A 27,487-nucleotide genomic window follows, 5' to 3' on the forward strand; every position below is an offset into this window, starting at 1 on the left:
GCAAGGGGCTAGCTGTATGATCAAGGCTTAGTTCTGTAAATTAACAAAGCTTCCGAAAGGACACTGACTTCACAATCACAGCACAAAACAGTTCAAGACCCTCTTGATTCTTTGCAGGTTAAGTAAGGTAGTATTAAAAGGTGAGATATACAGAAATTGTTTTACTGTTATGGATAATTCTGTTGGAATGTAAGATTATTAGGTTAATATTAAGGATAAACATCTGCATAATTTAAATTATATTTTCTGTTCATATATGCTAATGACAAAAAGTTTTAAGACTTTGCTGTAATGTTTTGAGAAACTAGATATGTTTAGCACTCTGATTAAAAATATAGACATGTATCTTTCTTATTTAACCTAAATATGTTTGCAATTAATTGGTGAAATTATAAATTCCTCAATAATACTGAGCATGGATTATATGATTATACATATTTATTCATCCTTTTGCATTCATTTTTAAATAGGTCTCTTCTTTTGTATTTCCCCTTCTTCTTATAGGCCTAATAAGCTAAAAGTCTGTCTGTACAACACTGATTTCATGAGTAAGTTAAGCAACTAGCCATCTGTCTGTATAAATACACGTGTGTGTATAATCACAGTAATTGCTTTTGAAATGCAATGCCCAATGGGGAGTCCTCTGCAGGGGGGGATGAACCTGGAATCTCTGGGTCTAAAAATGTTTCTTTACTACCTGTGTTAAAAGACCCAGAGTCTGTTAGTCAAAGGCTGTATGAACATCTCAATCCCACCCTGGTCCAACCATTAGAAAGGGATATTGCAGAAAATTGGGAGGGCAGTTATGTATCTGATTTTTTTTATTTTTATTTTTTTGGAAAGTCAGACCCTGAAAATCTTTACCTTTGTTTCTTCTTCTAGATGACATTCCTATTCTAAAGCTCTTTTATCCCATCAAAGATGATCAAAAGAAATAAATCTCAAATTTGGATTTCTATTAAAGATTGCATTAGGTCTTAATGCACTTCAGTTGTAGAGAAATATACAATTAATGACATCGAGATATAACATTTCATAGTGCACAACTTCACAGGCAATTACTTACAGGAAAATGTATTAAGTTCTTTTCTTCTATTTTTGACCGTAAACTAGTAATATACTGTGACAGAATGTATCCATGTATTCACAACCTACACAGTATTGTAATTATCTTTGTACAAATATGCCTTGTAAAGTATCATTTGAAAATCTCAATTTGCTGGTCAGTATCCTCCTGATAAAATGCATGTGATAACACTGTATGTGAAGTTATAAGATTCTACTATACGGTGTTAACTCCATGTGTTCCAAACTGAGGTTGGCAAACAGGTCTCTCTCAAACAAAGGAATGTGTGATCTGCTTAATTTGCATTTAAACAGTAAACAGAGTCATCAAGCAGGAAGGGAAACAACAAAGGAAGCTCAAACTGGTGAGGAACAAGCAGCAGGAATCATCCTTCCCCATAGACTTTTGGTTCCCTGGTACCCAGTTGGAAATGTTTTCAAAGGGGGGGGACTGAAACTATAAAAAGGAAGGATAAACACCCCAAGGCACCTCCCTTTCTCTCCCTATCTATCCGCACTGACGGTACCTGAAGCAACAAAAAGAAAAGGAGTACTTGTGGCACCTTAGAGACTAACCAATTTATTTGAGCATGAGCTTTCGTGAGCTACAGTTCACTTCATCGGATGCATCGATGAAGTGAGCTGTAGCTCACGAAAGCTCATGCTCAAATAAATTGGTTAGTCTCTAAGGTGCCACAAGTACTCCTTTTCTTTTTGCGAATACAGACTAACACGCCTGTTACTCTGAAACCTGAAGCAACAAAGAAAGCATTCATTGGATTCTGGGAGAAGGGGTCCTGACCTGATCCTAAGAAGGATGTGGAGAGAAAGCTCTGCTTTGAATGTAACCGTGTTAAGTTAAAATGCTACTGGAGTGCTTAACTTATCTTTGTTTTTCTTGTAACCATTTCAGACTTTTATGCCCCATTACTTGTACTCACTTAAAATCTCTCCCTTTTTAGTTAACAAACTTGTTTTATTGTTTTAGCTAAGCAAGTGTGTTTAAATTGAAGTGTCTGGAAAAATCCAGTTGGGATGGCAAGTTGCATGTATATTATTTTTATTAAAGTAATAATGGACTTTATATAAAACTTGTATTATTCAGGAGAGGGCTGGGCAGATTTCTGGGGGGAAATCTAAGACTGAGGGTGTGTTGGGGGCACCCTGCAGTATAATCCAGGCTGGGGAGAGCCAGAGTGTAACCCAAGTGTGGCTGGCAGGCTGTAGTTACACACACACAGGGTGTGGCTTGCATGCTGGAAGGCTGTTTGTGAGTGGCAGAGGTGGGAGCCCCTTCAGCAAGGCATTGTAAGGCACCCAATGGTGCAAGGCAGGGTGACAGAACTTTTCATTAGTCTGGATTGTTCCCAGGAATGTCACACATATACTGTGTTTTTTTAATATGGACAAACAAAAAACAGTAAAAAGTATAACAAAAACCTTCTTAAATAGAATTTTCCCCCCACATTTCCCGAGGTATACAACTGAAATATAAGTTAAAAAATACCTATGGCAATGAATGAACAAATGCTTTTAACACACATCTAATAATTTATGACAACTGATTTTGTTGTGCATTTGTAACTAGTGGGTGAAAATGATACGTGATCATAACTATACACAGATTAGGCCAATTTTTGGTTTGACCAGTAATATTTACAATTTAGGCAATAATCCTGTTTCTGAAGAAAGGGATTAGTAGTTAAGTATCATTTCATATTAAATTCTTACCTGTTTCTGCCACAGGGTATGTGTACACTGTCGTTAGACTCCCAAGGCTGCTCTGTGCTGGCTGACTCAGGCTCGGAGGCCTGGGGCTAACAGGTTGTTTAACTGCAGTATAGACATTCAGGCTCAGGCTGCAGCCTGAGCTCTGGGACTCTCCCACCAGCCCGAGCGTCTACACCACAATTAAACATGGTCCAAGTCAGCTGGCACAAGGCAACCGAGGATTTTCAATTGCAGTGTAGACATATCCATGCACCCCTTTTTACCACCAGTATCAGACTCCATTACATAATTCCAGGAGCTGTAGACCAAGTGTAATTATTACTATAACAGCAGCAAAACAAGTCAACAGTGCCTGTATATTGATCTGGCCCCACTTCATGATGTGCAGGGCTTGGTTATTGGCTTCTAGGTGAAATTTAAGGTGTTGGTTATGACATAAAACCCTAAATGTTTTGGGATCTTCTGATTTGGGAAGAATGCCTCTCTCTGTGTGCCCTATTGCTGCAACTGCAATCAGCGGATGCCTTTGAGCTGAATCCCTCTCAACTGAAAGGGCAAGGAACTGGCAGTAGTGAGGGGTCTTCAGCCTTTGGTCTGAAACACCTTGGATCTGCTGACCTTCCAAGTAATCTGTAAACCCAATCTATTCACAAATGTTTTTGGAACAGCAGGACAATGGAACAGACTGCCTAGGGAGGTTGTGGAAGCTCTTTCACTGGAGGTTTTCAAAAGGAGGCTGGATAGCCATCTGTCTTGGATGGTTTAGAAACAACAAATCCTGCACCTTGGCAGGGGGTTAGACTCGATAACCCTTATGGTACCTTTTAACCATATGATTCTACGCAGAAGGAAGAGTTTGATGCAGCTTAAGTTTGGAACTCGCGTGAGTGTGGGGAGACTTTTTTTGAGAATCTTTGTTCAGTGGTTGACTTTTGGAGTGGGAGTTAGATGCTCAATGCTCATTTTATACTTTGGTCACCATAACTCATGTGAAGGTTGTCCGGAGTCTTAAGGTAAGTGCCTTTTTGTTAATTCTTTATAAATTTAAATAAATAAAATGTACTGTAAGTTTGAAGTGTTGTGGCAGCCAGGGTGTAGTTTGATTTATATATCATGTAAAGTATGCAGGTATGTACAGTGCAATGGAAAAAGTACAATAGCATTTGAATCAAATTTATCATTTAGTAGTCTATATGAACTGTGACTTCATAATCTTTTACTCCCTGAAGTATAATGTAATATTTATTTCAGGTTGCCAGGCATATTTATCAGATTTCATTAAATGTAAAGACCTTTTAAAAAGTTATTAAAAACATGTATTCATTTCACTGGAAGACTTGACTTGTATCACATAATACACTTCCATGAACATTTATGGGTGCAAAAAGGCAAAGAAAAAGGATAAAATACACTGAAAGTGTGCATGTGGGGAAATGCACAGTTCAAAGGATAGGTCAAGTGATCAAATAATTAAAGTGTACATTCAATTAAAACACACTTCATAAATGTTCTGATCCAAAACTCGGAAATCAATGGAAGTCTTTCCATTGACTTTAGTGGATTTTGGATCAGGCCCAAATTCCAAATAAATATTAAGTACTGGCAGGTGCAGAACATTACGTTTCTTTCCAAAATAAAATTATTTAGCTATGCAGTTTTTTTAAAAAAAGTATAGCAAGCATTTACTGAAAACTCCACTGAACAAAAATCAATAAGCTCTTGTAACTGCTGCAGGCTTTTCAATAAAATGTGGGCCAAATCTTCAAACAGACATGGCTTAATTCATGCCTCTTCAGAATTCATATGTGCATCCATGGCAGACATTTTCATTTGTGTGTCTATGGATGTAAACAGGTAATTAGATATGAAAACATTTTATGAGTGCAACAAAGTTTTACCAAATCTCGACTTTAGCCAATGTGTCTTACAGTTGGGAAAACTGACCCCACAAAAAGTTATGGAGGTGCCTAGTAGTGACTCCACAGTTGTGTTCCAAAATGGGCTTAACAGTCAGCATAAAATCCTGTTTCTCTCTAAATGGAGGAGACCAGTTGGTGTGAAGTTTCAAACATGGTTAGTTTTTATGTCCTCTGAATTTTCTACAGAATTTATGTAAAAAAAATTGTGAAGAGAAACTAAACAGGAAGTCTTTAAATTTGGGCTCTGAAACTTTTCCTTGTTGACTGATACCTATTAAAAATATTGTCTATCTACACAAAAATTAGTAGAGAGGTGGATCCTGAGTAGCCCCAAAGCAACAGAGTGTGCTTTTGTTTGTTTTTGTTTTTAAAGACAGTTTTGGATTTAGGGTCATTTTTAGCAATTATCCACTATTTTTATAACGGAAAATGTATTTGGAGTGAACACAAACCTGATTGATGGGGCATATAACCTTGCTTGCTGTATGGGTATACAGAAGACTGATTGGAATGGGAGAGTGTGGTTGAAAGATGAGTGCAAGGTGCAGGCTCATACAAATTCCACTGATTGATCTGGTGGGGTGAGGAGAGGGAAAAGAGAATGAGGAGAGGGGGGGTACATGTAAGCCTGATTGATAGGGACTGCTGAATGCAAACTTGATTGGTAGGGGTTGGTTGCACATAAGGGTTGCTCCCCCATGGAGGTTTTTCTGCAGATTTTATCCTATAACAAAGAGTTCATGCATAACTATCGAAGGATAACATTCTCTTGGTGTCCTTGCATCCCCACAGGTCTGTTACCCACCCTAATTAAGCTGTAGAAACAACCCAGGAAATTACCACAGGAAAAAAAAAATAATTTGGAAGCAGTTGGGGTTGCTATAGACACTTCCTGACAAATCCACAAAAGCAAGGAAATGTAAAATTGAGCTAAGAATACAGGCCTTCTACTTCACCCACAACCACTGTACACCACAAACCATGAACTGCACTCTTAACTCACCTCCCAGATCACACCGTTGAACCATCCTTCTGCATAAAACCCTTTAGTATCTTCCTACACAACCAACTGCTATTGTTGGGGAAAAAATATTCTGGTAAAATGATGTGAACAGAAGGGTGAAAACAGAACAGTGCTAAGGCTGTGGAGCAAGATCTGTGGTGTATGACAGCTGTGGAAATGGCAAGGTGTATGTTTGTGCATGGAGAAGTAGAGGACATGTACCGTTAGGTGGAATAACTTTTCATTTCCTTCCATGAGAGATCTTGTTTAAACTTCAGAGAGGTAGCCATGTTAGTCTGGATCTGTAAAAGTGGCAAAGAGCATCTGACGAAGTGGGTATTCACCCACGAAAGCTTATGCTCCAATACGTTTGTTAGTCTATAAGGTGCCACAGGATTCTTTGCCGCCTGTTTAAACTTGTAACGTAAGTAAAAATATTTAATGTTAATACATGAACGCACAAAATAAATTGTATGGGGGTATTTTTTCAGCATATTAGCAGTTTAAAAACAGAAAAACGAATTTATTTGCTGAATTACCTCTTTCATTGTTTACTTGGGGCAATCAGCACTTACTAGTAAAGTGGTGTAACTTATGGCTAATGCAGATCACCTTTTCAGGAAAAAAGAAACATACCTTATGCAACTAGAGTATGCACACATCTTCAATATTTTTTGGCAGATGCCCCAGTGGCCACCTTTTTTTGTTGCTGATAAGCAAAAACAAGGGCTTGACATTTTCTGAATAAAGAGTTCTGTAAACTCCAAATGTTCCAATATTGCATGTATAAACTTTTTCTTTTTTTTGAACTTACAATTATCAGCTTGGGCTCCACTAAACTGGAATCAAATTGATATATGGTCACAGGATAAAATTCACAGTGTAAATTTTTAGAAGTGCCTCAGTGATTTTGCAGCCTAAGTCCTATTTTCAAAAGTGACTGAGGTACTTTTGAAAATTTTACTCAAAAGCTCATATTGGTTCTTGGACAAATGTTCTAGGTCTCTTGTTTGACTCTTAAACACAAAATGGAGTGGCTTTTCTGAAATACAACACTTAATTTCCTAGATAACGCTAAAACACCTTTCCTTTTGTCAGTGTTACATTCTTTAAGATTTTCATTTTTAAAAGCTTTACCTGTTTAGGACGACTGCTGTGTATCTCCTTTCCACAAAAATAATTCCACATAAAATATTAGTAAAGGGAGAAGGGAAATTTGTCTCTGGCTTTTCTTTCTCCTCAATTTCTTCATCCTCATCATCATCTTCAGAATCACTCCAAGACACATAATTATCCTGATTCCTATTATTATACCACTCAACACTTTCAAACTGCTGCCGCTCATATGGTTTATATTTGCGCAAGATTTCAAGCAGTTTTATTACTTTCGGGGTTACAAATTTCAGATCAAGTGAGGCAGGTGAGAAGTGCTCTTCACACAGTGCATGTATTTTCCTTAGGAAAGTGTCTGTAAACAATAAAAATTTCCTGTGCAGCTCCTCTTGCTCATGTTTGATGTACTTCTGTAGCTCTCTCACCATCATTCCAGCTACCTTATCTGCACACCAGGGTCCCAGAACAACCAACACAGCTCGACAGTCTGACAGTATCTACAACAAATGAATTCAAACCCCAGTTCAACAGGATATATTAATAATTTACTCATTTTATATTGGGCTTTCATTTCTAATATGAGGATAATCCTCATTGTAGGCACAATAGTGGTTGGTTTCTTTGTAAAATATATTTACAAGTTATTTCATTTAGAAGTCCCCCACAAACTTGATAGGAGAAAACGTAAAAATACTTCACCAGAAACACCAGCCGCTAGAGCTACACTCTATATTTTATCATTTTTGTCCTTGGACAAGAAGGATTTAATTACTATTTTGTAGTCTGATGCCATTGCAATCTGGAAATTTGCCTCAAAATAATTATGCTAAAAAATAATTCATAATGCAGTTATGAGCAACTGGACAGTATTATCCCCACAGTCTAATGGGGAAACAGGTTTATAAACAAGGCAATATTTTCCATAGGCACTTTTGCATCATTATCTGAGACTGATAATTTGCCAAGAAATTCCACAAACAAGGCTCTCAATTCATTATATATTATTCAATGTATTTAACTAGAGCTCATTAAGTCTGTTCTATCAAAGGAAACCATTTTAATTAAACTCAGGAAATGAAAACTACACTTTAAACAGAGAAAAGAGCAGTTTAAAGAAAAAATAAATTTCATTTCAATTAATTTAAATAGGGTTAGTGTTGCAGTACTCAACCTGATGGAAAGGCATCTTTGTCATTGAGTTAAATGGCCAAATGCCACATAAACACTATAGCGTGACATCCTAACATTGTGTTGTGATGTTGCTATATCACTAAAACAATTTCATGACCCATCACATCCTGATATAATATTACAATAGAAGCATCACAATACAGTTAAAATGTTGGACCATGAGGTTTTTTATGGCTCTACAAAACTCCACTTGAAAAAACTATCCTTCTCTCTTCTCCGCCTCTCCATTCCTGACTGCTCAGAGATATCGGGAAGACTCTTTGCAATCCCTGTGCAATTCTGCACTCCTTTCTCTACAGCTTGTTTGGCAGGTAATGTAGGCAATGCTCCTGTAACTCAAGAGACTCAAAGAACATGGGAACTGAAAGAAGCAGAGAGTTTGAAACAGGGTATCTGGCTGAGAGTTTATTTCGTCTTATGACACCAACTGGGGATACTTTTTCAGAATACTTCCTGAAGCACCATTTTCTTGTTGTTGTTGCACTATTAAAATCTTATTTGGAAAAGTAACTGGGTCTTAACAATAATGGCCAATGTATAAGCAATAAAATAATTATGCAAAATGAAAAAGAAAATATATCTGATCCACAAATCTGACAAAGTTCTAAAGTAACAGAGTTCGGGGGCGAAATCCTGGACTCGTTCACATCAGGGGGAGTTTTGCTATTGACTTCAATAGATTTCACCCACGGTTCAAAGGAAAACAGGAAAAGGAAATCAGTCACAGGAAATTAAGATTAATTTTGTTAATATATTTTAGGTTGGCTGAACTAAAATAAAAGTTTTTGTAATTAACTTGGAAAGCAATGAACAAGCAGCAATAAAAATCTAAGTATGTGTTTTATATCTGACATAACGTCCTTACCTGTTTAGAAATTAACGTAGAGTCTCTTTCTTTTGAATGTACAGATATGTTGCAGTCATTTAAAAAGTTAAGTGCTTCATCCAATTCTTTTAACAATCTTTCATACAGCCCGCTTTTGTCGGTATATGGTCCACAATCTACCACAATCTCACATGGCTGAGAAGTATATCTTCATTGAGAGAAGCAAAAGATTTGGTCAACCACAGCTGTTGAAAGTCAGAGTTGTTTTTAGCTACTAAGGCTATACATTAAACAGGAAGGACAGCCATAACCAATTTGAGAGTTTTTAAAATTTTTTTGGTAGTAAACAGAAAAACAGAAAACAAATGAATACACAGTTTAAGATATTATATAGGACATCAAAACAGCGTACTTATTTTTTAATGCCTTAGTGTTAGTATCTCTCAAAAAAGACTACATAAATATAATTCACACACTATGCAGGAGCCAAACGCATATATTTGAATTTTTCAGGAGTGAGTGTCAAAGTCACGTATGAAATGGATGTTACTTATCTGTAACTGAAGTTCTTTGAAATGTGTGATTCCGATCTATATTCCACACATGGGTACACATGCCTGCCACGTACCTGCATCCGGAGATTCTCAACAAGCAGTGCCCAATTGCTCTCCTCGTGCTCCAGATTGAGGGTATAAGAGGAAGAAGCGGAGAGGCACTGGCCCTCACTGCTTCTTAACTGCAAATCCAATGAGATCCAAAGCAGAGAGGATGGAGAGTGGGTAGTGGACTAAAGCTAGACACCACACATCTTGAAGAACTTCCAGTTACAGGTAAGTAAACCTTCATTTCTTCTTCAAGTGTTAGTACCTATGTGTATTCCACATGTGGGTGACTGACAAGCAGTATTGAGACTGGAGACGGGGTTCGAGAAGGCTGGCAGTAAAGATGCTTGAAGGACTAAAGTCCCCACCGCTGCCACTGAAGCTGAGGTCTGAAGTAGCATGTAATGTTTTGTGAATGTGTGACTGGAACTCCAGATAGCCATTCTGCATACATCCAGTATCAGTACTTCCCACAGAAATGCTACAGAATCAGCTTGCTCTCTCGTTGAGCATTCCCGTACTCCATCCAGGGGATGGATACACTAGTAGTACGTGGTGATGTGACCAGAAATACATTTAGAGCTTCTCTGAGAAGATATTGCTTGTCCTTGCAACCTTTCTGCTATAGAGAGAAACAGTCAGTGATTTTCTCATCGGTTTGGTCCTTTGGAAATAGAATGTCAGGACACATCTGACATCCAGGGAATGAAGGTTTTCTCTTCAATGGAAAAGAAAAAGGTTTTGGGAAGAAAACAGATAAGTGGATTGGTTGGCTGACAAAAAAATTCAGAAATTACCTTAGGGAGGAATTTAGAATGAAGGTGAAGGGAAACCGTCTCCTCGCGAAAAACTGTATATGGTGGGTCTGCCATGAGTGCCCCCATCTTGCTTACTCTTCTGGCTGAAGTAAAAACTAAAAATGCATCTTTCACAGAAAGGTGAGAACATAGAACATATAGCTAAAAGTTCAGATGGTGGTTTGGTGAGTACTGAAAGGACAAGCTTGAGGTCCCATTGAGGTAAGGCTTGACCATTGGCGGAAAGGTCATTTATGAATCTCACTATTGTTGGGTGAGTAAAAATGGAACATCCATTTACTGGAGGAAGGAAAGTACTGATTGCTATGAGATGGACTCTCAGTGAGCTAAGAGAGAGACCCGAGTTCTTCTATGACAGGAGGTAATTTAACATGACTGGAATATTTGCAGAGTCTGAAGAAGGCTGACTGACCTGCGCCCAGGTAGAGAAGCATCTCCATTTAGCTAGGTAACAGGTCCTATTTGACTCTTCCATATTTTAAAGAACATAAGAATATAAAAATGGCCATACTGGATCAGACCAATGGTCCATTTAGCCCAGGATCCTGTCTTTCAACAGTGGCCGGTGCTAGATGCTTCAGAGAAAATGAACAGAACAGGGAAATTGAGTGATCCCATCACACAGTCCCAGCTTCCGGCAGTCAAGAGGTTTGAGGACACCTGGAGCATAAGGTGTACCTGACCATCTTGGCTAATGGCATTGATGGCCCTATCCTCCATGAACTTATCTAATTCTTTTTTGAACCTACTACCCCTTTGGCCTTCACAACATCTCCTAGCAATGAGTTCTACAGGCTGACTATGTGCTTCATACGTTTGTTTCAAACATGCTACTTATTAATTTTATTGGGTGACCCCTGTTTCTTGTGTTATGTGAAGGGGTATATAAAACTTTCTTATTCATTTTCTCCACATCATTTATCATAAAGCCCCTTATAGCTGCCTCTTTTCCCAGCTAAACAGTCCCAGTCTTTTTATCTATACTTATACTGAAGCTGTTCCATACCCCTAACAGTTTTTGTTGCACTGCTCTATACTTTTTCCAATTCTAATATATCTCTTCTGAGACGGGGTCACCATACCTGCACACAGTATTCAAGATGCAAGAGTATCATGAATTTATATAGTGCCATTATATTTTCTGTATTATTTTCTAACCCTTTGCTAATGGTTCCTAACATTGTTAGATTTTTTGACTGCTACTGCACACTTAGCAGATAATTTCAGAGAACTGTCCACGATGATTCCAAAATCCATTTCTTGAGTAATAATAGCTAATTTACAACCCATCACTTTGGAAAACCATCATCTCAGCTAAACATACAATGTGCATTACTTTGCACTTAACAACACTGAATTTCATCTGCCATTTTCTTGCTCAGACACCCAGTTTCGTGAGATACATTTGTAACTCTTCGAAGTCAACTTTGGAGGTGATTGTCTGCAAACTTTGCCACCCCTTTTCCAGATCATTTAGGAATATGATAGAAAGCATTGGCCCCAATACAGTTCCTTGGGGGACCCCACTATTTACCTCTCTCCACTGTGAAAATGGACGAGTTATTCCTACCCTTTGCTTCCTATCTTTTAACTAGTTACCGATCCATGAAAGGACAGTCCCTCTTATCCCAAGACTCCCTATTTTGCTTAAGAATCTTTGGTGTGGGACCCTATCAAAGTCTTTCTGAAAATCCAAGTGCACTATATCAACTGAATCACCCTTGTCCACACACTTAACGACATTCTCAAAAAATTATAATACATTGGTGAGGCATGATTTCCCTTTACAAAAGCTGTGTTAACTCTCCCCCAACATATTGTATTAATCTGTGTGTTCTTTACTATAGTTTCAAACAATATGCCTGGTACTGAAGTTATTCTCAGGATTGTCTCTCGAGCCTTTTTATTTTTTTTAAATTGGTGTTGACTGGAGTTTAGCTAATATATCTTGTACAGAGGCTGATTTAAGCAATAGGTTACTTATCACAGTTAGCAGTTCTGCAGTCTTGAATTTGAGTTCCTTCAGTTTTGTCACCTAAAAAGAATGACTCAAGTGTGGGAATCTCCCTCACATTGTTTCCAGTGAAAACCAATGCAAAAAAATCATTTAGCTTCTCAGCAATGGCCTTGTCTTCCTTGAGTGCTCCTTTACCACCTTGATCATCCGGTGGCTACACTGATTGTTTGGTCTGCTTCCTACTTCTGATGTACTTTTAAAAAAAATGTTGCTGTTAGTTGTGTCGTTTGCTAGTTGCTCTTTAAAGTCTTTTTTTGTCCTGAAGCAAGAGAGGGACTGCAGACCAAGAGAGCAAGCTGATGGGCTGAGGTAGACTGTTCTCTTTTCTAGCAGGTTAATGTGCAGTCTGGCCTCCTGTGGGGTCCAAGTGTACGGTCTGGTTATTCAGGTGAGCATACCAACCCAGAAGGGATGAGTCTGTTATGATGGTGGCACTAAGAGTGGGAGTGTTGATGTGGACTCTCACTTGCAGTGGTTCCAGATTCGACTATCAGGTAACAGAGGTGATGATCCTTGTGAGAACAGTCACTCTGGTGTTGATGTGGTTCTGGTCTGGTGAGTAGATGGACCAGAGCCAAGCCAGTAGTCAGCATAGCTGAAGTCTGGTGAATCACGTCACATAAATGTAAGAGGCCAAATAGTCTAGTAAAGTTAGGCATACTTTAACCGTAGTATTTGGTCTGCAAGTAATCTGTGATATCAGATTGCTCACTGACTGGAATCTTTCTGTGGGGAGGAAAGCTCTTGCTGAAATTAAGTCATGTCACTCCAATAAACTTTACTGTCTGTGTGGGGATCAAGATGGACTTTTATTTATTCATGCAGACATCCAGCACTGCTAGAAGATAAAGCAGTAACATAGTCACCAACCTGACCTTATTGTTGGAGCAACTTATTGGGAGCCTATCATCCAAATATGGGAAACCTAAGTAACTGTGACGTCTCATTTGGGCTGCCACCCCAGAGAAAATCTTTATGACTATCCTGGGCACTGTTGCTAGTCCAAAGGGAAGGACTCTGAACTATTGATGCACTTGACCTACCAGGATCTGAAGAAACTTTCTGTGGGATGGACGAATATCTATATGAAAAATAAGCATCCTTCGTGTCAAGGAGTCATGAACCACTCTCCCCACATAGAGGAGGGAGATTATTGATGCTAGTGTAGCCATCCTGCATTTTGACTTTTGAAAAAAAGATATTTAATTGTTGAAGGACCAGAATGGGTATCCACTCTCCATCTTTCTGGAGGACTTTAAAAAAAAAAAAAGTATGTGGAACAGAACCCTCTCTTGATACTGAGATGACAGTCATTCTGTCGCCCCTTGTTGGAGAAGAGAACCCACCTTCTGGAGAAGAATCTGCTTGTGAAAGTGATCTCTGAAGAGGAACCAGGAAGTGGATTTGTGGGAAGAATAGGAGAGAAGTCTGATGGATTAACCATAGTGGATAATTTCTAGACTCCAAATATCTGTTGTGATAGCATTCCAATTGTGGGCAAAAAGTGAGAGCTGGCCCCCAAAGACATAGGGCTAGAAGTTGTTGGCATCAATAACGACAGGAGGTTCTCAACTGAAGAATCAAACGCAGCCCTTTGCAAGTGGGTGGAATGGGTAGAGGCCTCGATTTTCAGCCCAGGAGTCCTCTGCTGCTTGCGCAGAGGCTTGGCTGGACACTGGTGATAAAAAGATTGTGGAGGGGGTGGATCTTGGTCTATACACCTGCCTGCAGTGTTTTCTCTTCAGGGCCGGGAGGTAAATTCCCAGAGTGTGGATGGCTGATCTAGACTAGAGTCTTTCAACAAGCATAGAGAATCATCAGTTTTCTCATTAAACTGAATCTGATTTGTTGAATGGTGAGTCCTCTATATGTTCTGATCCTCCCTGGGGAACCCTCAAGAGTGAAGCTAAGACTTACACCTCATAACTATACCAGTGGCTACCACTCTGGCTGCCATGTCAGCTCCATCCACTGCAGCTTGTAGGGATGTTTTTGCCACTAGCCTGCCTTCCTCTATGAAGGACTGAAATTGGACTGTGTCCTCGAGGGGAAGTTTGTCCTTAAAGTCTGCAAGTCTAAAGTAGAAGTTAAAATCTTTTTACAGTAACAAAGCCTCAAATAGTAATATAGAATTGTAGGGTCACAGGAGAATACCTATCTTCCCAAAAGTTCCAACCTCAGAATCCTCCTCATCCAGGGTCGTTTTAGGATGTTGTGACCTTGCTCTCTCTGTGGCTGACTGCACCACCACGAGTTGGGCACTGGATGGATGAAAAGGAATTCATCTCCTTTGCCCAAGACCAAATAAGCATCTTAGTTCTTTTAGGTGTGGGGGTACAGGAGTCTGGGGTATGCCAGACCACTCTGGCGGGCTCCATGATAACTAAGTGGTGCCACCTTGCTTGGACCTGTAGGTTGCAGAACATCAAGCAGTCAGTGCTGGGAATCCTGGATCTCCTCCAGTGGTTCTGAAGGTCATTCACTATTCTCTGTAGTAGCTCCTGGTTTTGCTTCTGGTCGTCCAGTGAAGATAGTGTGATTCCTTCATCCAGAAATGAGGATGTTGCTATAATTGATACCTGGGGATCCAGATCAATTTCCTCCACCTCCTAATTTGACAGATCCAGCAGATGCCAAGTGGGAGAAGTGCCGCAGGACTCATGGATGGATCCTATGAAATACACATAGGAACCAGCACTCAAAGAAGAAAGTGAGTTTTGCAAGAGAATTGTTCAAGTAAGTTAAGATAAGGGCCCCTTTATAAGTGTATGCTAGTGGATAAAGTGATTATACCATCTTTTACTTTGTCTTAACTAAAGCAACTACTTAAGTTTATACCAACCAAACACGGTGGGGGGGCAATTACGATTAACTCACTGACTATGGATGCAGAAGTTGATGAATGTACATATTTTTCTTCTGCTACGTGACAAGCAAGAGCCATAGTATTATTACTATTTATTTGCATGTAGGTAGCACCCACAATGTTCTTGACTCTATACCAACATACGGAAAACGGTCCTTATCTGCGATAGTATTTCTGAATTGCTTTTGTCATTTTTTCTAACCATAGTAACATTTTAAAATCTGCAAGACTTTGTAGTGGGAGTTGTAATTGTAGTGGGAGTTGTAAAATCCTGCCAAAACCAGCTCACAGGTTATGACAGCTCCGATAATATGCTAGTTACTTTCCAAAACATAATAAACCGTAGTCCCTGCCCCCAAAAGCTCTCAATCTAAGGAACAGCTGCTTTTCAGAAATCTCTTCTTAGGTAATTCTTCACAGCACCTTTTAAAAATATTTAAAAGCTCTCACTACTCAGAAAGAAACTTAGCATCAATTTTTTTTTATAAAGTGATGGCACTGTATGTATAATTTTATAGATACACACACACACATATATATATATACACACATGAACATTAAAACACATAGCTACTAACAGTGTTCTTTCCTCAGTCTTATTGATATGAAAACACAGATATAAATTTAACACTGACAATCGTATGTTAAAATGTACCTATCTAAGACCACCAAATCAGTTGCAGTTTCAGCATTGCTCTTTAGGATTTTCTCCAGTTTCTGAATCTTCTCCTCTAACTCAGCAGGATCACATTTCCCATTTAAAATGGAAGCTGTTAATCCCAGGATTCGAGGACAGGATGGACAGTTCTCACAGATCTGTGAAGTAAACCAGAACAGCAGGGTAATAAAACTGTCAATTCCTCCACCAACGCATCCTGAGTGCATCTTTACAGATGTCTGTTAGTCTATAAGGTGCCACAGGACTCTTTGCCGCTTTTACAGATCCAGACTACCACGGCTACCCCTCTGATTCTTTACAGATAGATATCTAGATCGCAGGTTCAACTAGTATTTCAGCACCAGGTGTCAGAAAAAGAACAATGGATATTTTCAATCTAATATAACTAACCAACTAAAGTTAAATTAGAAAATTAAAACATGTTAAATATAAAATTTTAACTTTTATTGTTTTAGTAAAAGTATATAAAGGCAGAAATTTGCTAAACATTCTATTAAGTAGAGATATTCAAAGCACATAAAAGCAGTGTGAGGTACCTTGTCAACATTTATACCATAAAAATGACCACATTTTAAGTGTTTACATCATGTCAAAGGATTAAAATACCACTATAAAAAAATTAAACCTACTACATGATCCCTGGTTAAGCCTGTCATTCATTGGGGAAGGAGGGGAGGAAGAAGGAAGGATGAAGGCAAAAAAAAAAATACAGAAAGAGATGCTCTTTGAGTTGCTTGGTTCACCTCAATTAGGGCAAATAATGCACAGGGCCAAAAATGCCCTCACAACAAAAGAAAGCTTAAAGCTTTAGAAATCAGTACCCACGTATTTTAAAAAATACAAAAACATCCACACTCTCTCAAATGGATATTTTATCAATGGCTTTTTAAAGGTCCAGTAATTTCATTTACTCAGAAAAAGATTCAATTTTAAATTCACAATAAAACTAGCTGCACTACTACATCAATTCCTGACCAATCACCAATGTACGTTATGGTAAATTTACTGGCTTCACCATTCTATGTCATCACTGGTGTCCATTTAATCCAATAACTCTTCAGTAAATTCAGCATCCCAAAATACACTGTACACTTCCCATTGTTTCTCATCCTCAGTTTTGTACTGAAGAGGAGTGACACTTAAACATTTTATTTTAAAAACACGAAACACCTTTTAAGGTACAAATCCATATTTAAGCTGCAGTGTAAAAGTTAGAAATATTTCATGTTACTAGTCTGAAATTTTACCACAAACAAGTGTTAAGTTCTTGTTTCCAAGCAATTTGCTTAATGAAGGAAGCCCATGTCATCTACACGAAATAAAATAAAGTGCGATTGTCCTTACTGCCCCAATTGTAAGTAAACATATTTTAAATTGGAACACTGTAATAAGAATATAAAATTACTTGAGATAAATACACTAGAATAAATTATCTAATCAAGAAACTCTACAGTATATTTACAATTTGTCTTATCAAAAACCTACACTGCACCAAATAAAACAATTTTATGAAGAGTTATATTTTTGAATAGCGTTAAAGCATTGACTACCAGTCGCTACATCACTCTGTCATAAAATGGTAGCCACAATTCAAATATTTTCCTTCTTGAGAGCAATATACACCAAAATGATTTTAAGTACTAATCTTTACACTAAGTCAAATTAGCCAGTGAGCTTTCACTAACAGATTTGTTATCTGAATCTCAGTGAAATTAGAGACGCTGAAGATAAAAAGGTTAAATAATGACGACCTACCTTCATAATTTCTTGATACGGATGGTCCTGGATTGCAAGATGGCACTCATCAAACACCAGAAGATTAATGTTTGACAGGGATAAGTATTCATTTTTTAAAACATTCAAAATGACATGACATGTCATAACCAGAACCTAAAAATACAAAGAGAAATGCAACAAATACTAGCTATTAGCATGTTACCACAAACATTACTAGCTTTTTTGACTGCCACTACACACTGAACAGACGTTTTCAGAGAACTATCCAGGATGACTCCAGGATCTCGCTCTTGAGTGATAACAGCTAATTTACAACCCATCATTTTGTATGTTTATCTTGGATTATGTTTTCCTATGTGAATTACTTTGCACTTAACACTGAATTTCTTCTGCCATTTTCTTGCCCAATCATCCAGTTGAGAGAGATCCCTCTGTAACGCTTCACAGTCAGCTTTGGATTTAACTGTCCTGGGTAATTTTGTATCATCTGCAAACTTTGCCACCTCACTATTTACCCCTTTCTCCAGATCATTTATGAATATATTGAGCGATACTGGTCCTAGTGCAGATCCTTGGGGAACCCCCACTGTTTACATCTCTCTATTGTGAAAACGGACCAGTATTCCTACCCTTTGTTTCCTGTCTTTTAACACATTGCTAATTAACTAAAGGACCTTCTCTCTTATCCCATGACTGCTTACTTTGCTTAAGAGCCTTTGGTAAGGGACCTTGTCAAAGGCTTTCTGAAAGTGCAAGTACTGTACTCTATATTGACTGATCACCCTTGCCCATATGCTTGTTGACACCCTCGAAGAATTCTAGTAGATTGGTGAGGCAACATTTCCTTATAAAAAAGCCGTGATGACTCTTCCTCAACCTATTGAGCTAATCTAGGTGTCTGATAATTCTGTTCTTTATTATCGTTTCAACCGATTTGCCTGGTACTGAAGCTAGGCTTACCAGCCTGTAATTATCAGAATTGCTTCACGAGCCTTTAGAAAAATAAATAAATCAAATGTCACATCAGCTATCTGCCAGTCATCTGGTACAGAGGCTGATTTAAGCAATCAGTGACACATCAGTTAGTAGTTCTGCTAATTTATATTTGAGTTCCTTCAGAACTCTTGGGTGAAGACCATGTGCTCATGGTGATTTATTACTGTTTAATTTAATCAATTTGTTCGAAAAACCTTCTCTATTGACACCTCATTCTGGGACAGTTCCTCAAAAATGTCACCTCAAAAAATGGCTCAGTTATGGGAATCTTACTCACATCTTCTGCAGTGAAGACCAATGCAAAGAATTCATTTAGTTTCTCCCAACAATCTTTTCCCCCTTGAGTGATCCTTTAACACCTTGATTGCCCAGCAGTCCCACTGATTGTTTGGCAAGCTTCCTGATTTCGATGTATTTTAACTTTTGCTGTTAGTTTGTGTCTTTTGCTAGCTGCTCTGCTAAGTCTTTTTTGGCTTGCCTAATTATACTTTCACATTTGACTTGCTAGTTTATGCTCCTTTCTATTTTCCAGAGTAGGACGTTAGATTTCCAATTTTAAAAGGATTTCTTTTGGTTTCTCACTGCCTCTTGTACTCTGTTTAGCAATACTGGCATTTTTCTGGTCCTCTGTTTTTGTTATTATTTGGGGAATACATATAGTTTGAGCCCCTATTACTGTACCAATGTTAACCAATGGGATAACCAATGGGACACAGTATTATGAAGGTTCAAACTATACAGAAATGACATAGTAGGTTGTGCTGGTGAGGGAGTAGCACTATATGTGAAAGAAACCATAGAGTCAAATATAGTGCAAATATTAGAGTAACACTGAATCTCTATGGATAGAAATTCCATGCTTGAATAATAAGAGTATAGCAGTACGAATATACTGCCAACCACCTGACTAGTGTGGTAATGGTGACTGTGAAATGCTCAGGGAGATTAGAGGAGATTACAAAAACAGAAAACGCAATAATAATGGGGGATTTCAACAATACCAATATTGATTGTCATGGAAGATAGGGTGATTGAAAAAAGGAATATTGGAAGCCCAGCTTCTCAAAGACACACAGTGGATACTCTCAGGAATATTGCATCTCTATGTTTGCCTCTAAATACCCCAAGTATGTTGAACTTTGCACTGAGCATGAGAAGGACTTGGTCACATAGCATTTAGTTTGGGTAAAAATTAGTTTCTTCCCCAGATCACCTGAACTGTAAACTTTTCACTTTTTTGGCAGTTTATATTACATATCTTACCTCATGTTTAGCAAATTCTTGATTCCACTTCTCCTTTGTCCATGATTCAATTATTTCTAAAACTGAATACTCCCCCACCTTCAGATCTGAATGGGTCCTGACAGCTGACACTTGCTGAGCAACTTGATTTGCTTTAAAAAAAAAAAAAGTTTTCAGTTACAAAATGGCAAAGAATTTTTAAATACTTTAGTTTTAAGTGTACATGCCATTGTATCCATGAGTTTTATAACACCTTTAAAATTAGTATAAAACTAGATATACACAATTATAAGACAAAAATCAAGCACCATGCGGAGAAGCATAGCGGCTCACAATATACCATTCCATATTTGTCTCTCATCCCCCACCAAGAAAGATCAGAAATTAAACAACATCTCAAAGTAAACTGGCCCTCACCTCACTTCTTGGTCTGGTCTTGGGAACTAGCAAAACAGCAGAAAAAAAAAAAGTGGAGTTTCTAGTGGACAAAAGTCATGGGGGTAAAGGACATGAAGAAACTTCAAACTATGTCTCACTGAATAAATGTAATTCTATCCTGCAATTTTGTGCAGAATGTCAGAAACAAAACTGGACACTTTTATCTTACTTTTATTAAGGATTATTCCCGTAATAAACACACACACATACACCAAACAAATAAACCCCATTTTTTTCTTACCTGAGTTGACCAAGAAAACTGTTCTCTTTCCATTTTTGTTGAAGTCTCCCCTGATCTGATAGGACAGCTCTTTAGCAAGTAGTACTGCAATAAAAGTCTTCCCTGAGCCAGTGTTTAAACAGACTATCGTATTATGATCCAAAGCTGCTTCAAGCAGTTCAACCTAGATTTGCAAATGATAAAAGTCACTATTTGCACACGTGGAGTAATTAAAAACAACGAACAAAAGCAAACACTGTCCACAGAAGTTGTACCTGCATGAACTGTGGATGAGCCAATGGGTATTTTTAAAGCTAACTTAGTCCCCAATAACTACCACTGACTTTATAGGACAAGAAATTTATTTACCACAAAGTACATTGTCAGGTTTCACTCAAAACATGGAAACAAGTTATCAGCTCTAGCTTTTAAAATACAACCTGGTTTATACAGTACCTCACTTTGCTAGTGCTGTAAATATCTGATTAAATAAATCTTTACTACATTTAATGATGTCCCTAGTTCGGTGTCCTTGGTTTAATTCCTGCAGATGACTTCTGGATCTAAAAATATGAGTCTCACCAGCTGAGCAAAAGGACCAGATCCATTAGATCAAAGGCAGCAGCAGTCTCTAATCTCTATGGCCACGTCTACACTACCCGCCGGATTGACAGGTAGTGATCCATCTATCGGGGCTTGATTTATCGCGTCTAGTGTAGACAAGACAAGTAGTTTTGTATCATCTGCAAATTTTTCCACCTCACTGTTTACCCCTTTTTCCAGATCATTTATGTATATGTTGAATAGGACTGGTTCCGGTACAGACCCTTGGGGGACACCACTATTTACTTCTCTCCATTCCGAAAACTGACCAGTTATTCCTACCCTTTGTTTCCGATCTTTTAACCAGTTACCAGTCCATGAGAGGACCTTCCCTCTTATCCCATGACAGCTTACTTTGCTTAAGAGCCCTTGGTGAGGGACCTTGTCAAAGGCTTTCTGAAAATCTAAATACACTATATCCATTGGATCCCCCTTGTCCACATGCTTGTTAACCCCCTCAAAGAATTCTAGCAGACTGGTGAGGCATGATTTTCTTTTACAAAAACCACGTTGACTCTTCCCCAGAAAATCATGTTCATCTGTGTGTCTGACAATTCTGTTCTTTCCTATAGTTTCAACCAGTTTGCCTGGTCCTTTCAACCAGTTTGCCTGGTCCTGAAGTCAGTCTTACCGGCCTCTAATTGCCAGGATCACCTCTGGAGCCCTTTTTAAAAAGTGGCGCCACATTAGCTATCCTCCGGTCATTTGGTACAGAAATTGATTTTAATGATAGTTACAAACCACAGCTAGTAGTTCTGCAATTTCACATTTGAGTTCCTTCAGAACTCTTGAGTGAATATCATCTGGTCCTGGTGACTTATTACTATTTAATTTATCAATTTGTTTCAAAACCTCCTCTAATGACACCTCAATCTGGGACAGTTCCTCAGATAAGTCACCTAAAAAGAATAGCTCAGGTCTGGGAATTTTCCTCACATTCTCAGCCATGAAGACCGATGCAAAGAATTCATTTAGTTTCTCCGCAATGGCCTTATCGTCCTTGAGTGCTCCTTTACCATCTCGATCCAGTGGTCCCACTGCAGTGGAAAGCTCTTAACACAAATGCACATAAAACAAGAAAACCAGTCTCATGAAGGTAATCTCGAATAACAGATAGAATGAAAATGAAATATTTTTCATATACAATGAAAAATAATATTGTCATTAGTACCTGATATTTTCTTGGCGTGTAAATGTTATCATGAATTGCTTCTTGTTGCCATGGCAGTCCAAAAAAAGGACCCATTGGTGAGGAAGCAGGGGTCATAAGCTGCAGTCCTGCCATGCTGAGGGATTGCAAAGCAGGGCTTTTCATTCATTCATTCATCCAGTGTTTCTTTCATTGCATTTTTGTTCCAGCACAGCTTACTATGAAAAAATAAGGCATTAAAATCATGCATTATTAAAAGCACAAAGCAAAAGACAGGCTTTCAGTATGAGTTTATCTGGAAACACCTTTTCTGGAATTTTATTTCTTGGAAGTTCTAGCCTTTTGTTTACTCATATCTACGGAACAACAATAAGAAAGAGGTAAATTAAGAGCTCTAAATAAACAGACATTTTTCAATTTCATATTTATACTGAGGACAGCATATTATTAACCAATGTCACAAACTCAGAGAATCCACATTTTTAAAGGGGCAACCCAGAGTAACGTCAGGTTCACACTCTTGAATTTGCCTTAATTCTGTTAATACAGTCTCTATTGACAAGATCCAGAAATATATTCAATTACAAGAGATGAGAAGTAACAGATTTGTGCAATTTCCACTTTAAGTGAAACAGAGTAAGATGATAAAATTCTGAAAAGTTGGTCCAATAAAAGATATTGCCTCACCCACTTGGTCTCTCTAAAATTCTGAAAAGAACAGAGATAAGTGTCTCTCTTTCGCTGGAAAAATTCTGATAAGGAAATAATGTGACACAGGTTTCCCTCTGAATATTCCACAGGAGAAAAAACAATGCAGAGTATCAGTCAGATTAGGGAAACTAGAAACTCATTGGGTACAATGTTTTTGACAGCAAAAAATGTATTAATTTTTAAGCCAGACACATGTAGAGGTCAAATCAATATTTTAATTTTGTAATGGTGTAATAGATTAAAATTTTAATAATTTAATTTAAATTTTAAAAGTGTGCATCAAGGACCTCAAAAATGTATAGCAAATGATTAAAAAACCATAGCAATCCTGTTTCACCACCTTGTAGAAAATGGTATGTGATAACATAGCTCAACAGGATCATTCATTTGTGCGCCTCACAGTGCTTTGTGGAGTAGCCCCATTTCACAGACAGCACAGGCAAGCATGAAGCTTTGGCCTAATTATTCTGAGAGGCAGTCTGGTTTACTTGATGAGATTTGGCTCTGTCAAAGAGGTTCTACTCTCAGCAGTGTCTCAGGGTCTTCACTTCAGGGGTATGACACCCAAGACCTTTCTCAATAAGTAGTGCTATGAATCACTCATAATTAATACCAGTCAGCGAAAGAGGGAGGACTCTGACTCCTAGCCCAATGCATTTTTCCCTAGGCCAAAATGTATTTTGATGAAGAAGACACATACACTTCATTAGCCAAGGAACTGTATGACAATATTGCTGACATTTGGCAGACTGGATCCAATATTTTAGTTTCAACTAAGTAGAAATTGTCAAGTTCGGAAGAGAACAGCTACAGAATTCCAAAGAAGAAAGTGCAGTTCAAAACAAAGGAGAAGTTGAGAATACTGTGAATTTTGTAGCTGGGGACGCTATGGGTTTTGCTCATACAAGTATAAAATTTGGTGAGACACATCGAAACTAATTTCAGAAAACTTGCATGAACGTTTATTTCTTTTTCCAAGAACATGTTCCAGTGACCAAAATACTTTAAAAAATTTTCAATTTTTGACATAAAGCCAGAAATGGAGCATGTCTTCCTTCTTTCATACCCCTCCATGATAACAGTGACTAACTTCCTGCAATTCCATTTAAGTCAGACATTAAACTCCCATGACATTATGCTATATCAGATGTCATATATCTGATGAGACATCATTTATGGATAAAGTTCATATTCATAAGCAGTTTTGGCTGTGTTTGTAAAAGACTGTGAGCATCACATTTGTTCTAAAACCATAATTTTAATTTTTGCCTATCATCAGGAAAAGTTGCCATTTCTAGGGTTAAAGTACAGCAATCTCTCTCTGCCAGAGCAGTAGTCTTTTTGGAGGCAAATGAAGAATTGTGTGTCCAATTTAAACTCAGGAAAAACCGAAGAAGATAGAATGTAACTACCATAGTTGGATTTTTTTTGGTCATACTACTGAAGCCATCCTACAGTGAAACAAATAGTACCATGGGACCTTTAATGAGCACAAATGGCATGAGTATTACCATACAATGACATACATTGTCTCATCAGGTAAACGGCATCTGAAACAGCATAATGTCATGGGAATTCGGGTTAAGTACCAGTATTGACTTGAGGAAAAAAGGCCTCCTTCTGAACCACCACCATTACCTTCCACAGCAGCAGGCTTTTCCTAATATATCTCACATCCGAGTAAAGGGCAGGGACATGTTTGCTTAGCTTTGAGATTTGACAAGATCACAGTCTAAAATGGGTATGGCTGTAAGCCGGAAAAAATGGTTACAAACCTTCCGTAACTGTTGTTCTTCAAGATGTGTTGCTCACATTCCATGTTAGGGGTGTGCACCGTTGCCGGAGATTTTTTCCTTCAGTGGTATCCGTCAGGCTGGCTCTAGTGCCCTCTGGAGCCGCGTACTCATGTGCTGGTACATGGGGTGCTGCCTGCCACACACCCTCTCCGTTCCTTCTTCTCAGTCAACTGCAACAGAGGAGTAGGAGGTGGGTTGTGGAATGGACAGGAGCAACACATCTCGAAGAACAGCAGCTATGGAAGGTTAGTAACCATTTTTTCTTCGAGTGCTTGCTTCCACATTAGGGGACTCACAACCAGTACCCTCAGTAGGTGGGCTCGGAGTTCATGGACATGCTGACTGTAACACTGGTCTTCCAAACTTGGCGTCATCTCGAGCCTGTCGAGTGATGGCATAATGGGATGCAAAAGTATGCACTGATTAAGTTGTTGCCCTGCAGATGTCTTGGATTGGGACTTGTGCAAGGAACACAGATGAAGAGGCCTGATCTCTCGTGGAGTAAGTGGTTAGGACAGGCTGGACGTGTGACATTCGCCTGCTCATAACAAGCCCGAATAGAGGCAGTTATCCAGGAGGAGATCCTCTGGGCTGATACTGGAAGGCCTTTCATCTTTTCTGCTATTGCTACAAAGAGTTGTGTGGATTTGAAAAAGGATTTAATACACTCAATATAGAAGGCGAGGGCACGTCTAACATCTAACGAATGACGCTGCTGCTCCTCAGAGTTCTTGTGAGGCTTCGGGAAGAAGACTGGCAGGAAAATAGCCTGGTTGCTATGGAACTGAGAGACCACCTTTGGCAGGAAAGACGGGTGGAGGTGCAGTTGGAAGTTGTCCTTGAAGAACACTGTGTATGGTGCTTCTGACATAAGGCCCTGATTTCAGAGACCCTTCTGGATGAGGTGATCACCACCAGAAAGGCGACCTTCCAAGAGAGTAGTAGTAGCGGGCACGATGCTAAAGGGTTGAAAGGAGGGCCCATGAGCCCCAACAGAACCAGGTTTAAATTCCATGGAGGGATTGGTTCACAGACCTGAGAGTAGTGTCTCTCCAATCCCTTGAGAAACTGAACCATCATCTAATTAGAGAACACTGACCTGCCGTTCACCGGCTGGTGGAAGGCCAAGATTGCGGCTAAGTGCACTTTGAGATACACTCGGGCCAGATCTTGCTGTTTTAGATAGAGCAAGTAGTCCAAGATAGCCTGGAGGGAAGAACAAACCTGAGAGAGATCTCACAGAGATGCCCATAGGGAGAAGTGCTTCCATTTGGCAGGTAGGTAGCCCAAGTGGAAGGCTTCCTACTACCTAATAAGACCTTTCAAACTTGCTCTGAACAGGCCTGCTCCTCCAGGTTCAGTCATGTAATATTCATGCAATTAGGTGAAGGGAGGCAAGGTTGGGGAGGAGCAACCAGCGGTGGTCTTCTGAGATGAGGTCCGGACAGAGCAGAAGTGGAAGAGCAGATGCTATTGATAGATCCAGCAATGTGCCAATCCAGATGTGACGTGGCCATGCCAGGGCTATAAGAATAACCATCACCTTGTCCCGCTTGATTTTCAGGAGGACCCTGGGAACCAGAAGGACAGGGGGAAAAGTGTACAGTAGGAGCCCTATCCATGGGAACACAAAGGCGTCGGAGAGGGAGTCTGGACTGTGCCTGCGCAGTGAGCAAAACTGATGGCACTTCCTGTTTTGCTTGGTCGTGAACCCGTCTACCTGGGGAGAACCCCACCTTTGGAAGAAGAACCTGGCAATCTCCGAGTGAAGGGACCACTTGTGGTCAGAGAAAAAGGATCTGCTGAGCTGATCCACCAGTGCATTCTGGGATCCTGGAAAGTGTGACGCCACGATGTGGATGAAGTGCCACACTCAGAAGTCCCACAGATGAATGGCCTCCTGACGGGGCAAAGAATCAAGCACCTCCCTGTTTGCTGATACAGAACATGGCCATGGTATTGTCTGTCAGAACTTGTACCACCTTGCCTGAGATCTGGGGGAAGAACACTTTATAGGCTAAGCATACAGCCCTGAGTTCCCCCCGAAGTTTATGTGCAGGGACAGTTCTTCCTGGGACCATAGGCCCCAAGTCCTGAGGAGGTGGAAGTGGGCTCCCCAACCTAGGTCTGATGTGTCCGACACTAGGGACACTGATGGCTGAAGGGGTTACAAAGGGTACTCCCATCATCACTGACCTTGGGTCTTTCCACCAGTCCAGGGAGGTGAGGACGAGGGGTGGAACAGTGAGCACTGAATCTAAGTGGTGTCTGTTGGGGGAGTAAACTGACACTAACCATGTCTGTAGGGGCCTAGGTCTTGCATGACAAACCACATAAGTGCATGGAGCCATATGCCCCAGTAGCTTGGGGCAAACTTGGGATGTCATAACTGTGTGAACCATGACCTTGGATATCAGGTCTAACAGTTTGGAATCGGGCCTCGGGAAGGAAGACACTGGCTTGGGTCAAGTCAAGCACTGCCCCCAATAAATTCTAGTCTCTGAACTGGAGCAAGAGTGGACGTTTATCAACAGGTCCAGCACTCAGAAGGTAGCTTGGACCATGCTGATGCTGTTCACACATAAGCCTCTGACTGACCCTTGATCAACCAGTCATCAAGGTACAGTAGACCTGGACACCTCACCATCTGAGAAAGGCCTCTACTATTGCCATACACTTTGTGAAAACCTGAGAAACTACAGACAGGCCGAAAGGAAGAGTGGTGAATTGGTAGTGGCACTGGTTCACAATAAATCTGAGAAAT

The 27,487-nt window shown here is 39.4% G+C and overlaps 1 protein-coding gene across 17 annotated transcripts in view; it reads right to left on the bottom strand.

The window, feature by feature from the left end:
• The window catches only part of DICER1 (dicer 1, ribonuclease III), a 97,058-nt gene that overhangs the window by 35,131 nt on the left and 34,440 nt on the right, over positions 1–27,487 (bottom strand). For 15 of the 17 annotated variants that reach the window (XR_012159551.2, XM_073349547.1, XM_073349541.1 and 12 more), the window contains 7 exons: positions 22,238–22,434; positions 20,485–20,647; positions 19,827–19,957; positions 17,586–17,720; positions 15,807–15,967; positions 8,888–9,056; positions 6,856–7,328 (listed from right to left, as the gene is read on the bottom strand). Coding sequence is in view for 15 of the 17 variants with exons in the window: in XM_073349547.1 (XP_073205648.1) it covers positions 6,856–7,328; positions 8,888–9,056; positions 15,807–15,967; positions 17,586–17,720; positions 19,827–19,957; positions 20,485–20,647; positions 22,238–22,381 (1,376 nt within the window). In the remaining 2 variants the exon portion in view is untranslated. The other 2 variants (XM_073349555.2, XM_073349551.1) reach the window with 2 other exon arrangements.

This window comes from Lepidochelys kempii, chromosome 6 (assembly GCF_965140285.1).
Source record: "Lepidochelys kempii isolate rLepKem1 chromosome 6, rLepKem1.hap1, whole genome shotgun sequence".
Taxonomy (NCBI): domain Eukaryota; kingdom Metazoa; phylum Chordata; order Testudines; family Cheloniidae; genus Lepidochelys; species Lepidochelys kempii.